At 46.9% G+C, this 15,367-nt stretch overlaps 1 protein-coding gene across 2 annotated transcripts in view; it reads left to right on the top strand.

Annotated features, from left to right (window-relative positions):
• Positions 1-15,367, top strand: part of PGS1 (phosphatidylglycerophosphate synthase 1) — a 29,992-nt gene that overhangs the window by 3,819 nt on the left and 10,806 nt on the right. Inside the window, exons 2-7 of one of the 2 annotated variants that reach the window (XM_024205914.1) lie at positions 4,966-5,155; positions 7,140-7,217; positions 8,781-8,880; positions 9,631-9,820; positions 10,408-10,586; positions 13,822-14,355. In XM_024205914.1, the coding sequence (XP_024061682.1) occupies positions 4,966-5,155; positions 7,140-7,217; positions 8,781-8,880; positions 9,631-9,820; positions 10,408-10,586; positions 13,822-14,355 (1,271 nt within the window). Of the gene's footprint in view, positions 1-4,965; positions 5,156-7,139; positions 7,218-8,780; positions 8,881-9,630; positions 9,821-10,407; positions 10,587-13,821; positions 14,356-15,367 lie in introns of those variants that run through there. The other variant, XM_024205915.1, reaches the window with a different exon arrangement.

Consider the following 15,367-nt stretch of genomic DNA (forward strand, 5'->3'; position numbering starts at 1 on the left):
CCCTACATTTGAACCCTAAAGTTCAAAGTGGGGATCCAGCCTTGACAACCCAAGTGCTGAATTTCAAGGCAAGAGCAACTTACAGATCCCACTGTGTGGTGACTTCTGTGTGGGTGAAAGGACTGAGCTGGATTCTGCAGTTTCAGTTCATTTCCTGTACTGTAGCTGAGGTTTTACAGTGAATCGTTGCTTCTGAATTCCCTCTAGTATGTACAAGCCTGCATGACAAAACCACAATTCTTAAAAATAGAATGTCCAGAAAAACTCCCATCTATAAATAGGGAATGGATTTTATGCAGAAAAGATTCAGTTTTACCTCTGCTAGTTCTGATTTCTTTTTCAGATTAAATCGGCATTGTTTGTGGACTGACTTGAAAGCTTTTTCCGTCTGTTCTTGGACACTGTCGGTTTGCTGGAAATGTGGGTTCTAGTGGTTTCTCCTTAACTTAGGGTTCCGATGGCTGTATAGGCAGAACGTTTTGGGGATGATTCGCAGGTAGTTGCTTGAGCTATTTTCAGTGGTCTGGGTAGAGGTATCTGCTTCCATACACTGCTGTTAGTTACAGTTGACTAGCGCTGAATTTATATTCACTTTGAAGGGTTTTGTAGCCCCACTTATAAAATCCTGTAGACTCCACCTCAAATAAATTATAAACACCAAATCTGGCTTACAGAGATCAAGTGATGTACTTACACATTTTATTTTTAATCTTAGAGGCATCAAAGATTACAAAGGGCAACCAATGCCTATCAACACACACACAGAACCTGGCATAAAGTAAAATCTTTCCCACAGTGGCAAAGAACTTCCAGAAGAGTATTTATTAAGCCATACCTAGTTCTGGGTTTTTTATGGAGGAGCGTAGTTTAATTTCGGTCTTCAGACTTTCTGCAATGAAACAACTTCCTTGAAATCTCAAAAATGCTATTGAAAAATTTCTTTTTGAAACTTGATTCTAGACCGTTGTCATGTATTTTGGGAAATGCAGTTTGCGTGAGGCTTGGCCAGCAGTCTAGTGAGGAAAATATTGATTCTCGATTGTGTGATTCGTTAGTTGCTGTCATGTTGCATGTAAAATTTGCTGCCACCACCTCCTATGGAATAATTGTAGGGGTCAATAAGCCTTTCTGATTTAAGAGTAGCTTGTAGTGCTGTCTCCATTGTGGCTCTCCATGCCTTATACTTGTGTGTGAAGTATTTCTGCATACCAGTGTGAACTTGGGCAGTGTAAGCTTCCTGATTCCTCGTATTCCCAGCTGGCTTCAGTGATAAGTTTGTTGCCATCACAGTGGGTCTCTGCTCAGCCTGTATCTGTGTAGGTCACGCTGCAGGACATAGTAAGCAAAGACCTTCTGTGTGCTTGCATGGTGCTGCTCAGCTCCTGTAGGATGCAGATGAATAACTTAAAAAAGCAACCCTTAAAAATGCATTTCACATAGGTAGCTGCTTTTGGAAATGGCTAGGGAAGTGCTTTAAAATGTCTTTCCTTTGGGGAAGGTTTCCATTCCTCTTCAAGATCAAATTACTGCAGTTCATGGTTGCTAAGTTAAAGTTCAGTCTGCATGATCTGCTAGGAATTCTTGTACAAGCTGACTCCACTGAGATGAATAGGCAGTGACAAACTGTTGAATTTTTTGGGAAATGCCGCTGCAAACTGTCTGGCTTTTATGCAAGGGCTTTTGCAACCTTGTGAAGATTCAGTGTTTTATCATGAAGTAAATAAGTGAAATCATCTTATCTTCCTGGAACCTGTGGTCATTTTGGCTTTGGATGGTGGTAATATGGAGTTCCTCATAAAATTCTGGTAATACTCAAGAGGATTTTCTTTGTCTGAGATGACAGTGTGTGTCAGGGCAGATCAAAATTACAGGGTTGCATGTTGGCCCTGAGGGACTAACCATTCCTCAAAGATATGAGGAGTTTGAACTGTTCTTTGAAACTTTTTTTTTTGTAAAAGTGTTTCCTGCAACTCATTTTCCAGTTACACTTTGTAGCTTCAGTGAGTGAAACCGTGACTTCCTCCTTCCAATCCCTTATGCTCTCTGTGACGCTGTATGTTAGCTGCAGTTTCTTCCCATTCAGTTTTCAGCTCCTATATTTTATCTGAGGCATACTTCAGCACTTGGCAGCTTTCTCTGGGTTTTTCAGTGAGGGGAGTTCCTGGATTGTGGTGTTTCTGGCTTGCAGCATTATGCATTCAGTGGCTTTGCTAGGACTGGTGTTCGGTGCTTTGGGTGTTATACATTTTGTTCTGGATCAGTCCTAAAGTACTTGGTTTATTAAAAATGTGGATTCAAAAATGTGTCTTAAAGGCCACACACAGTTGTGAAAGTGGTTATAAAGCTCTTGGATTGGATTATAAGAAGTGTGTGTGTGCGGGGGGACGGGGGGACGACACAAATCAGAGTGGCTATAACAGAACGGAAAACAGCGTTTGGCCACAGTGAAGCTGATGTTTGTGTAGTAAAGGCAGTGAGGAGGAGTGATTTGTCCCAGAGTTGGCAGAGAGCCTTTGGAAAGCTGAGTTAGAATGGGGGATCCTAGGAGTTAGCGCCCTGCATTTGTTACTCTAGTGCAGGGGTAGGCAACCTATGGCACACGTGTCGAAGGTGGCACGCGAGCTGATTTTCAGTGGCACTCACACTGCCCGGGTCCTGGCCACCGGTCCGAGGGGCTCTGCATTTTAATTTAATTTTAAAGGAAGCTTCTTAAACATTTTAAAAACCTTATTTACTTTGCATACAACAATAGTTTGGTTATATATTATAGACTTGTAGAAAGAGACCTTCTAAAAATGTTAAAATGTATGACTGGCACGCGAAACCTTAAATTAGAGTGAATAAATGAAGACTCGGCACACCACTTCTGAAAGGTTGCCAACCCCTAAGTGTCTCTTTCTGCTCTCAGTGCCATTCATTGTCTTTCTTCCTCTCTTTGCATGTCTGCTCTGCTGCCCCTCAGGGAGCCTCTCCCTTTGTGGAATCCAGGGGAGTCACTGATATTCAGGTCTGCCTTCCTCTCTTTTGCTCGTAGTTTCCTTCCACATGTAGCTCTGGTAATCCTGCTGTGACAGACAGAGGTGAAAGGCAGTCTTAACATCCCTGAGATGTGTAATGCTGCAGGCCCACTTGCATAGACTTACAGACTTTAAGGCCAGAAGGGACCATCATGATCATCGAGGCTGACATCCTGCACATAGCAGGCCACAGAACCTCACCCACCCCTCCTGTAATAGACCCCGAACCTCTTGCTGAGTTACTGACGTCCTCAAATCATGATTTAAAGACTTCAAGTTACTGAGAATCCACCATTTACACTCCTTTAAACCGGCAAGTGACCCATGCCCCATGCTACAATGGAAGGTGAAAACCCCTGAGGGTCTCTGCCAATCTGGCCCGAGGGGAAATTCCTTCCCGACTCCAAATATGGCGATCAATTAGACCCTGAGCATGTGGGCAAGACCAACCGGCCATACCCCTGAGAAGGAATTCTCTGTAGTAACTCGGAGTCCTCCCCATCTAGTGTTCCATCACCAGCCTTTGGGGATATTTGCTGCTAGCAGTCGCAGATTGGCTATATGCTATTATAGGCAGTCTTATCATACCATCCCCTCCATAAATTTATGAAGCTTGAAACCAGTTAGATTTTTTGCCCCCCACTGCTCCCATTGGAAGGCTGTTCCAGAGCTCACTCCTCTGATGGTTAGAAACCTTCGTATAATTTCAAGCCTGAACTTGTTGATGGCCAGTTTCTGTCCATTTGTTCTTGTGTCCATATTGGCGTTTGAATTAAGTAACTCCTCTCCCTCCCTGGTGTGGGGAAAAAGAACTAGGTGGCCTTTATAACAACCAGAGTAACACCGAAGGCCCACATTCAGGCCCTCTGACAGAAGCTGACTGCACAGACGGCCTTTACATAAAGCAGTACAGGCCAGAGCCTGAACAAAGCTAAGCTGTACAAATCCCTGCCAAATATGGTCATGGGCCATGACCAGAGGAGAGAGGAGAAGGAAGCCATACGAAAGGCCTTAGCAACATGATAACCGCTTGTTGATGGAAAAACATGATAACTGCTTCTTTGCGAAAGAAACATGATAACTGCTTATTGATGAAACGTAGTAACGGCTTATATGAAGAAATTGCTTCTAGTAAGGGCTAACTCCTCCTATAGTTCTAGCTACCTGCCACTAGCCAATCATATATCATCTTTGGGCGTCCTGTGATAAACTCCTATGCCCCCCCCGGAGAACACTATGTATCCTGACGAGAAACAACACCCCAACTGATGCCAAGTACCACCCATGTCAAAACCACCAAGAAACCCCCCCCCACCCAATAGGCACCCAATTCTCGTAAATAATGAGGAAGCTACCGGGAAAAAGCAACAGACCCCTACTCTTATTTTCACATAAATGACGTATTATTTGTAATATGCTTGTGGTTTGACGGAATAAAGCAGCCTGCGAGCTGCTGCTGGGTGTGACAGTCTTCGGACCGTTACCCCAATGCATTGGTGTGTATTGCAATAAAATGGCCTCAGGCTTGGGTCTGTGAACTAAAATCAATGCGTGGGTGACTTTTTCCACGACACTGGTATTTATCCTTCTGATGTATTTATAGAGAGCGATCAGCTCTCCCCTCAGCCTTTGTTTGGTTAGACTAAACAAGCCAAGGTCTTCGAGTCTCCTCTCCTAAGGGAGGTTTTCCATTCCTCGGATCACTCTAGTAGCTCTTCTCTGCACCTGTTGCAGTTTGAAATAACCTTTCTTAAACATGTAGGACCAGAACCGCACATAGTATTCCAGATGAGGTCTCACCAGTGCCTTCTATAATGGCACTAACAATTCCCTGTTTCTACTGGAAATACCTCGCCTGATGCACCCTTTGCTCATGTACCTGGACGGTGTTTGTAGGAAACTGCAATTCCATCATGCAGAATTCCTCAATCTGTCTTTCCTTTGCCAGATCATCATGGCTGCTGCTGGCCCCATTGCTCACCCCTGCGGTTCCTCAGGTCACAGCCCCATCATTCTGCGTTTGTCCTGAGGCGGCGCACAGGTTCCAGTGGATCAGGAACCTGGTTCCAGAGTTTGGGGTCTCCAGCTCTCACATCCGGGTGCTCTCCTCCCCAACTGAATTCTATGAGCTCATGAAGGTGAGTTGTGTGCTTCCAGCATGCATGTGGGGAGGCGGGGGCAGCTGTTAATGTGGCTGGTATGCAGGTTCCATAATGTATCTCTCCTCAGACATGCAACAGGGCTGGTATGAGAATTTCCTTGCTCAGTTTGATTGTTTGGATCTCGTCACTGTTAAAATTAGCAACCCTACATTTCAGAAATTCTCAAATGTAGGGATGCGGAGTTCTTAAAATGACAGTGTTAGGATTGCCTTATGACTTGTAAGTTATTGGGGAACAGGATTGGCCAGACCAATGAATGAGTCAGTAGGACCTCCAGGAGCTTCCACAGACAGGCCTTCCTTTGTAAAGTCAGTGCTGGAGGAGAGATGCTACTGGCAAATGCCACATTTAACCTCTGTGTGGGACAAGTGAAAGCACCCAGAGGCATAGGCGCTGACTCCGTGGGTGGAGAACCCACAGGAAAAAATGGTGGGTGCTCTTCCTCCCCCCAGCACCTTCTGCCCACCTGCGGCCCCACAGATCAGCACCCACCCCCAGTGCTTGCCGCAAATGAGCTGTTTCGTGGCATCAGGAGGCGCTGGGGGGGAGGAGCGAGGGCACAGTGCGCTCGGGAGAGGGGCAGAACTGGGTGGGAAGATGCGGAGCGGGAAGAGGCAGGGCGGGAGTGGGAAGAAGCAGGGGTGGGACGGGGCTGGGGCAGGGCCTGGGGGAGCACTGCCGGGCAGATTAGAAACTCTAATGCCCAGAGGCATGGAGGCTCAGTCTCTGGGCAGGATGGAAACTTGAGCCCTTGAAGGGGCGGAGACAGGACTATCAAGCTCACTGGCTGGTCCTGGCCAAGGAGTGCAGCAGCATTGAATCCTGGGGAAGACATGAATCTTGCCCTCTTGGCCAGAAACAAAGCGTTAGGATAGGAATCAAGGGAGTCAAAATGACCCCAGAAGGAAAAGGTCTCGCTCTGTTGAAGTTCCAGGCGGTGCAGAGTGCCTCCTGTGCCCTGAATGCTTAGTGGTAGTAGCGCCAGGGAGCAAGTTACCCACTTTTCCGGAGGCTGCATTGATTTCCTGCTTATTTCTGGATGGGAATGTGGATGTAAAGGTGTTGAAATTGCTCTATAAAGCCCCTACGTGATTTGCATCCTGGCCGCCCAAGACCTGCCTTTCTCCTTGCATTTCCCCACTGCACTGAGTGAGGGCTTTCCTGAAGAGTCCCTAGATAAGGGGTTCTCAAATGTCATTGCACTGTGACTCCTTTCTGACAACAAAAATTACTACACGACCCCAGAAGTGGGGACAGAACCCTGAGGCCGTCCGAGCCCTGCTGCCCCGGGGGGAGGGGGAACCAAAGCTGAAGTCCAAGGGCTTCAGTCTTGGGCAGGGGACCTGTAGCCTGAGTCCTGTCACCAAGGGCTGAAGCCAAAGAAGCCCATGGACTTCAGTCCCAGGGAGTGGGACTCGGGCTTTGGCTTCAGCTCTGGACCCCAGCAAGTCTAACGCCAGCCCTGGTGACCCCATTAAAATGGGGTTGCTATCCACCTTGGGGTCCTGACCCACAGTATGAGAACTGCTGTCCTATATGGATGTCTGTGGGCGGGAGGTGTATAATATCCTTGCTAGAATGTTCCTGTTCGTCTGACAGAGCCTGTGATGACCTTCTCAGACTTTCACCTGAGTGAGGTAGTTTGGGGTTGGGGTTTGCAGATGGGGAAGAGCCTATTTTTCACACATTCTTGTTTTGACACTTAGCAATTGGTGCCTTTATGAATTGGAGAATAAAAATAAATACTTGGGTAACACTGAAGGAGGGAAAGTCAAACCCCTCTAAACTGGTTGAAGTTAAATGTGTCCCATCGTGGACCTCTGCTGCTTGTCTGTGGCTTAATTCTGTAGCTGACAGGGCTACGAAAGGGATTTGGTGTTCTCTGTAGAACCAAGAGTGTTTATGAAATCACAGCTCAGCCTGTGAACGTGCACTTGTTTTCCTCTTCCACTGTCCTCAGGAACAGATAAAGACAGCCAAGCAGCGAGTGGTGGTGGCTTCGCTGTACCTTGGAACAGGACTCCTAGAACAGGAGCTGGTAAGTGTGGATGGAGGCTTGAAAAAATACCTACTTGGGTAGGTGCCCCATGCATTCACCTTTGCTCTAGCTGGAATGGGGTGTCCATCTGAGCACCTGGATTCAGACTTTCCCTATGCTTCCGTCCTCTCGCTTGGGAGCCTTTCAGCATGGCTTCAGACTGCACATAGTCTTGGCATGCAGAAAGGGCACTTGAAGGACAAGCTCAGGGAGCATGTGGTGTAAACCTATTACTGATCTAAGGTACTGTCACGCATGCCACGAATCTGGATGGGTAGAATCATAGAATATCAGGGTTGGAAGGGACCTCAGGAGGTCATCTAGTCCAACCCCCTGCTCAAAGCAGGACCAATTCCCAACTAAATCATCCCAGCCAGGGCTTTGTCAAGCCGGCCCTTAAAAACCTCCAAGGAAGGAGATTCCACCACCTCCCTAGGTAATGCATTCCAGTGCTTCACCACCCTCCTAGTGAAATAGTGTTTCCTAATATCCAGCCTAGACCTCCCCCACTTCAACTTGAGACCATTGCTCCTTGTTCTGTCATCTGCCACCACTGAGAACAGCCGAGCTCCATCCTCTTTGGAACCTCCCTTCAGGTAGTTGAAAGCAGCTATCAAATCCCCCCTCATTTTTCTCTTCTGGAGACTAAACAATCCCAGTTCCCTCAGCCTCTCCTCATAAGTCATGTGCTCCAGACCCCTAATCATTTTTGTTGCCCTCCACTGGACTCTTTCCAATATTTCCACATCCTTCTTGTAGTGTGGGGCCCAAAATGGGGTTAAAAGTTATTGGCACAGTTTCTGCAGATTTTCTCCTACTGTAGGGTTGCTGGTACCCACACATTAGCACTTGCCTTCAAAAGAGTGGAAGTAGTTTGTGATGCTAATGTGGTAGTCTGTATCGTGTGTCCCCTGTGTACTGCATGCAGGTGCAGTGAGTGTGATCTGTATGCATACAACTTCTTGTCAGCCTGTCGTAGCAAGGGGGAGGTCACTGTTTTGCCTCATGTTGCTTTACCTTCTCTGCTCCCTGTCTTTCCCTACTGGAAACAAGGCTTTTCTCTACAAAGAGCTTTGAGCAGAAATCTTGAGCCCTGAAATTATTCTGTAGCTTGAAATACAAATTCCACTATGAGGACAAGTCCAGCAGGTGGGCAGATTGTCTTGGATGTTGATTTGTTTGGCTTCCTCTGTGGATCTGTAACTGATTTAAGGCTTGTACACAGGACTTTAATCTGCTCATAATAGGAGCAGGACAGGTTCTGCAGCTCATGGGAGCTGCTCCCTCCCCTTTTGGATGGCAGTGGAAGTCTCTGATCTAGGAGTGAGGTTGGATGACTCTCTGCTGTGCATAACTGGAGTTCAGAGGCTTGAATCATGGCTTTGTGTGCAGACAAAATCTATACCCTTGTTGTTTTTGATGCCCGAGATGTTGTTAGTGCTTGATATATTAAAAAAGAGGCAGGGTCACTGCCCCAAAGAGGTTAGGTCTAAATCAGAAAGATTGATCACTGGAAAGTTTCACTTTCTCTGGATAATGTGCAGTGTGACTCTTTCCCCTCAGGTGGATTGCATAGAAGAAACACTGGAGAGGTCACTGCAGGCAAGTGGGCCCTCTGACTTCAGAGTTTCCATTCTCCTAGATTTCACAAGGGGATCTCGAGGTAGGTATTATGGGGTGTCCCTCCTGCCCACTTCAAAGGCTCGTTTACAGCAAGCAAACTGGATTGGTCAGATGAGCTTGGAGGTCCTCGCTCTAAAAATTAGCTTATCAGACCCAAAGGTTTAAAATCTGCCCTCTTCTAAAACCTGCTCTGTTTTGCTATGAACCACAGGTCATCAAAATACAGTCGCTTTGTATTCTCAGGTAACTTTCCAACATGGTAGTATTGCTTCAGAAAATAAATGACAGGAACGTTAAACTAGCTGTGTCAAATCCTGCCCTCAGTTACACCCAAGCAGCCCCACCAAAGCCAGTTCCTGTCAGTGGCATTTGCTCCCTCCCCCCCACCTTTTCTGCTCCTTCACCTTGTAAAGGAGGGTTGGAGTTGGCAGAAGTGGTGGTGCTGTAAATCCTCACTCCAGTTCAGTTACTGTTACATGTAGCCAGGGGAAGAAGCATGAATGTGATCATCCTGCTAAGTAGTTTATAAAGCCCACCCACCAGTGGCCTTGGAATGCTGGTTACATCATGATAACATTAATATAAAATGCAAATAAATCCTCTCTTAAAACAAGAAACCCTCTCAAAATGTCAAGCAAATAAAGCAACAGATCCTAGGGAAGGCAGCTTCCAGCTTGGGGGGGGGAGAAGGAGGGGTCTATTTTGCCCTCTTGTTGGGGTCCTGGCTGGCAGATCTGGTGGTGTGGTAGAAAAGTGGCTCCATGTATAACTATTCCCATCTGTCTCGCAGGCAGGAAGAACTCTCGAACCATGTTACTTCCACTGCTGAGAAGGTTTCCAGAGCAAGTCCGTGTATCCCTCTTCCACACTCCAAATCTGCGTGGGCTTCTCAAACGCTTAATCCCTGAGCGTTTCAACGAAACCATCGGGCTGCAGCACATCAAGGTTTACCTCTTTGATGATAACGTGATCCTGAGTGGGTGAGTCCTGGCTCTGTCCATCCTTATAAGTATTTTGTGCCGCATTTGGGTGAGGAGGAATTCCTGTCGTCCTGACTAGAGTTACAGAAAGAGGTCCAGTCAGGGATGTGGTAAAGAAGCAGCACTGTTAGAGCTGAAAATGCATATTGCTGGTCTTGAGACACATGCTGATAGCATTGTTTTCACTTGGAACCTGTTTGTACCTTAGTGAGCGCTATGGTGTTGCAACTGTCCCAGGATTCAGAGGGAAACCTCTTTGCATCTTGCTTTTGTGGCTCTCTTCCACATGAGCTGCACCAAGTTAGGAGTGCGTTGTAAGCTGTTTAGGCCAGTCATCCTGTTCTGTGTTTGTACAGTGCCTAGCGCAATGGTGTCCAGGTCAATGAATAGGGCTCCTAGGTGCTAGGATAATACAAAAAATAAATATCACTCTTGTTGGGGAATGTTCTTTAAAAAGTGAAATCAGGGCATTTTGTATTGTAATTCTTCAGCTGTATCTAGGCCTGTGCAATGAGATACGTGATGAGGATCATGTGGTTGTTCTCTTTATCCTGGCATTCTTACCTTCCTCTCCTCCGCTCCCCCAGCGCAAACTTGAGTGACTCGTACTTCACCAATCGGCAGGACCGCTATGTGTTCCTACAGGACTCTCCGGAGATCGCCGATTTCTTCACTGAACTAGTGGATGCAATTGGAGATGTGTCGCTGCAGTTACAGCCAGATGATACAGTCCAGATGATGGAGGGGATGGTGCATCCTTACCAAGGTATGATAGTCATCTGACCTGTAATATGAGGGTGATGTGGTCCAGGTGAAGGAGGGAATAACAATGGGAAGAGATGGGTGGGGTGGGGCTGACTCCAAATACTTTATGGATCACTGAGGGTTTGATGTTGGTCAGCTGGGTGTGGGGAATCGCCTTCAGCCCACCTGTTGCAAACCCAGATTACTAGGAATGGCCAGACTGGATCTGCCTGGAGGTCTGTCTGGCCCAGTATCTTATCTCTGACAGCAGCCAGTACTAGCTGTGTCAGAGGAAGATGCAGGGAACCGCAGAAGTAGGGCGCATTTCTTCCTAACCCCACTAGTTAGTAATTGATTTAGGCCCTGAAGCAAGAGGGATCGTATCCTGTCCAAGATTCTTAGCTATATTAATATAGTTCCCTATAGATATCCTGAGTGTATGTATGACTCCAGTCTGTTTTCAGTGAATAGTATTTTGCGCTCAAATGTGTTCTTGGCTTTCAGATAAGTGCCCAATTGGAAGGAGGCAGGGACCCTATGGTGGAGGAATGGGCAGACAGGAGGGGAGAATATTTCAGATGACATGTGGTACTCTGGTAACAGGGTGTGTGTGGGTAAAGCTTATGCTGTGGACAGGAATACTTACTGCATAGTGCATTGTTCAGAGCATTGGACCCCTGTGTCTTATGGAAGCAGTACTAAACATAAGTCGGTCTCAAGTACAAGGCACACAGGACGGTTGCTATGTTCCATGGGGAAGCCTAGTTCAAGAACTGCCGACTAGCAAAGCTGCTTCCTGGCAGCAGGATGTCTTAAATGTCAGTAACATTCCGATGTGGTGCTTCCAAAGCTAAATGTAATAGAAGTAGGTGGATCCAGTGAGCAATGACAACCCTCCAGCAGGCTGATTTTGTGTGGAATAATCCTGGAGGCAAACATGCCTGATAAAGAACCGACCCCTTCTCAGGTTTTAGCTGGGAGCTTCTTTTTGGCGGGTAGCATGCAAATATTTGTTTGCTGTGTCTAATCAGATAAATAGTCTTTTACAGTAAGACTCCTTAGTGTGTTTATCATTCACAGGCCTAACACCCCACTGACGAGTTGCCTAGACACAGCTCTTTTACACTTGGAAACTTGCTTCCAATGGGTATAGATTACTTTAGTACTTGAGCTAGTTGTTTGGAGCAAGTATACACCCTCTGGGCCCTGTCAACCTTCATCAGCTTGCTTTACAGGTTAGTCCCTGCTAGGAGTCTGGGACTAATCTTTAAGCCCAAGAGAGAAGCCTGAGCATTCTTCAGTGGGTAGTTAGTGTTAAAGAGCTATATGAAATGTAGTGTGTAGCTCCCAGAACGGTGGTAGCAAAGGGTGCTTTCAGCTCATCCTGCCCACAGTGACGTAGAAGATGGGCCAAACCTACCAAAGGAGGATCAAAAAGAAAGGTCTCTCTTGGACGAAGGATGCACATCTCCTCACTTTGTAGCTCCCTGTTACCTTCCGCAATGGCTTGATAGGTCAACTTAATGCTTATTGCTGCTGTTCCTAAACTGGGCAGCAGGGGTCACTGAAAGTGACCTAAGGGTCACCTTCCCCTTGAGAGAGGAACAGGCCATGTCTGCAGCTGTTTAATGTTTCTTCCCCAGCCCATGGAGATCTGGGAACTGCCCTTCTGCTTAGGGGCATGTTATTCTGTGGCACTACGGTGTGGAGAATACCAGACATGGGGAACTGAGTGAAATCAAAGGGAGACTCTTTGAATTGAGCCACACTGAAATACTGTAGTCAGGCCTTCATCCATATGACATGATGTGGTTGGGTCTCTGGGTGTGAGCGCGTGTAATGGGTGACAGTGCTATCCAGTGGGGGTGTAGAGGGTGCTCTTGCATTTCCTCATAGGACAGGTAAAATTGCTGAGTCAAATCACAGGCTCTAAGTAATGGGATTCAGCAGGAGAGGAAGGTGGAACAAACGTGTCTCCTTCACAAACCCACAGTTCAAATTGCGATGAGATTCACAGATCCACCATAGGCTTGTTAAGGCTGCACGTGTGTGTTTCCCCAGTTCTAGTCCCAGCAGAAGAGACTGGAGATCCCTTTGTTATAAAGTACAGTAGAAAGTTGCTGTGATCCTTTGACTGGAGCAAATTTCAGTCCCTAAGGAAAGCCTCAGTCTGATTCAGAAGGGATTGTTCTGCTCTGCAGTGAAGTTGTGGGTGGTGTATCAGATCTGCATCTGGCACTGCACTCTTGGTAAACAGCACTTTACAGGCACTCAGATACCACAGTGAGGGGTGCAGTGTAAGAACCTGAGCAGAATAGGGTGGCATCAGTTGAGTACTGTTCTGTGGGGCAGATGGGGCTGGTGTCTGCACTCTGCAGGTGAGAGAGAACCTTTTGTACAAAAGTAAATGAGCGGCTCTTAGTTCCCTCCGGCATTTGCCTAAAATCCCCATCTGGAAATTCCACTGGCATTTGGTTCCTGAGGGTTCCCCCACTAAACCACCTGTGCAAATAGATAGACTGTGCGAATATAGGCTGCCTTTGGCACCTTCCAGTCCTCTTTAGAGGCCAGTTGTGGTGCAGAGCTTTCCTGGACAGCCATTCTGCCCCAGCCCTGCTTGGAGGCTTTTCACTTCCCACTGAGCATGAAGTGCTGCCCATGTTCAAGTCTTCCCTCTATGAAGTGACTATTCTCCCTCTGTCATGTGCTGCCCTAGCTGTGCTAACGTCCACATTTCGGTCTTGGAGAGGCAACAGATTATGCGGTCTCCATGGCGGTAGTTTCTTTGGGTTGCTTCCACTGTGGTCCTGTCTGTGTGTAGTTTCCCTACTAGGCAATAGCTACTACATAGCTCCATATCACTGATACTCAGACCTCAGTGGTTCAGGAGCCAAACTAGAAAACAATGTTACCCAAAAGAGTCACAGAAGTGTGAATTCATTGCTTCATTTACCATAGTGCTGTGTAGTCATATTTAAACAGCATGCAGGGAACAGTTAGTTTTTATATTATATATATTATTCTCACAGCAAAATGACTGACCAAGCATTATTATTTTATCAACTACAATTGGTTAATAACATAATAAAAGCATCCTGATTGGTTAATAACTTAGGTTGGTTAATAATAAAATCACACAGTGATTTAATACCATGTGCTGCAAAGAGCCGCGGGAGACACCTCAAAGAGCCAAAGACACCTCAGCCTGAGGGTCACCGCTCTATATCTTCTGTTAGTCATTCCTTGTTTTCACTCAGGAGACAAGACGGCATATTGTGAAGTGGCAAATAGGAGAGTAATGGAAGTGATCAATGCTGCCAGGACACGACAAGAACTTCACTCGCAGACTTTTCATGGAAGGCGATCAGAAGGAGATCCGTTATTGCCCCAGCGAGACCCTAATGCAGGAGGGGACCAAAAACCAGAACCGGACACCTGGATTTATCCACTAATTCAAATGAAACCCTTTGGGATTCAAATAGATGAGAGAGTCACGGAGACGTTGCTGACAGAGGCAGAGCGAGGTGCCAGAATATACCTCACCACTGGCTACTTCAACCTCACGCAAGCCTACATGGATCTCGTTCTGGGCACCAGAGCAGAGTATCAGATCCTGCTGGCCTCACCGGAGGTGAATGGGTTCTTTGGTGCCAAAGGGGTGGCAGGTGCCATTCCTGCTGCCTATGTGTACATTGCACATCAGTTTTACAGCGAGGTGTGCTGCCTTGGCCAGCAAGACAGGGTCCGACTGCAGGAGTACTCCAGGAATGGATGGACTTTCCACGCTAAAGGTGAGACAGCCTGTCCTTAGGAGGCCTTCTGTAGAGAGATTGAAGGTTAGCATAGATACAGAGCATCAGGCCAGTGGGAGGCTGGGTGGGGGCTTCATCCAGTTCTAAGCCATATGTCCCTGTCACAATATACTAGGTCCAAAACATGCATACATCTGGATGGTTCAGGGGACTGAGGATGGAAATTGGTCTCTCATCTCTAGGATTCTGGTTCAGTTCCAGTCCAGTCCCAAGTCAGTAGTGACTAGAAGCAATTATTATTTAACAGTTCTTAATTATTTGCACTTTGAGTAAAAGTCAAGGATGGACTGAGCTCCCTGCTCCTTTGAGCTGGCCTCTTCAGAGAAGTTTAGGGTAGAGGAATCATGGTGTAGGGAAATCGTGCACTGTATTAAATTACAAAATTACTTTACCGCTCACAGACATGTGGGTGGGGGGGAAGAGAGTGGTTCAGACTACACTTGGTGGGGGAGAAGAGGCATCTGGTTCTACTCATGACAGTGGTAGCAGTTCTGATTCATAGTTTCCTGTTGCACTGATCTAACCGGTTTACAGAACAGGAAGTGATGCAATTAGTCCTGTTGTAAGGATGTGAAAGGGATTGGAGTGCAGGAAATTGGCAGGATCTTCAGTGTAAACAGGAGTCACAGTGAGCCAGCAGTGACTCCAATGTTCTGGGGTATCTAGGCCCCCATGAGGATGGGTCCCTGACCATCTTTACAAACCTAATGGAGGGCTGGATATACATAGGAGCATCTCCCTCTGCTGTACAAGAGAGTTCAGCACACAGAGACCAGCATGGCAGAATACGTAGAGATGAGTAGGCAAATACATGTGATCTCTTAAAGGGAGTCCCTGAGAGATTGCTTCCACAGTGCCGCTGCAAGGAGTCATGTGCCAACCCGTGTGGCCACAGAACTTTTCTGAGCAGTAGTTGGTAGCTGCGGGCATGTCCAATTCCCACAAGTCCAACACTGCTCAGATTGGGGCATAAATTCCTCACTTTCTTCAG

Source organism: Terrapene carolina, unplaced genomic scaffold (genome assembly GCF_002925995.2).
Source record: "Terrapene carolina triunguis isolate 2854851 unplaced genomic scaffold, T_m_triunguis-2.0 Scaffold192, whole genome shotgun sequence".
Taxonomy (NCBI): domain Eukaryota; kingdom Metazoa; phylum Chordata; order Testudines; family Emydidae; genus Terrapene; species Terrapene triunguis.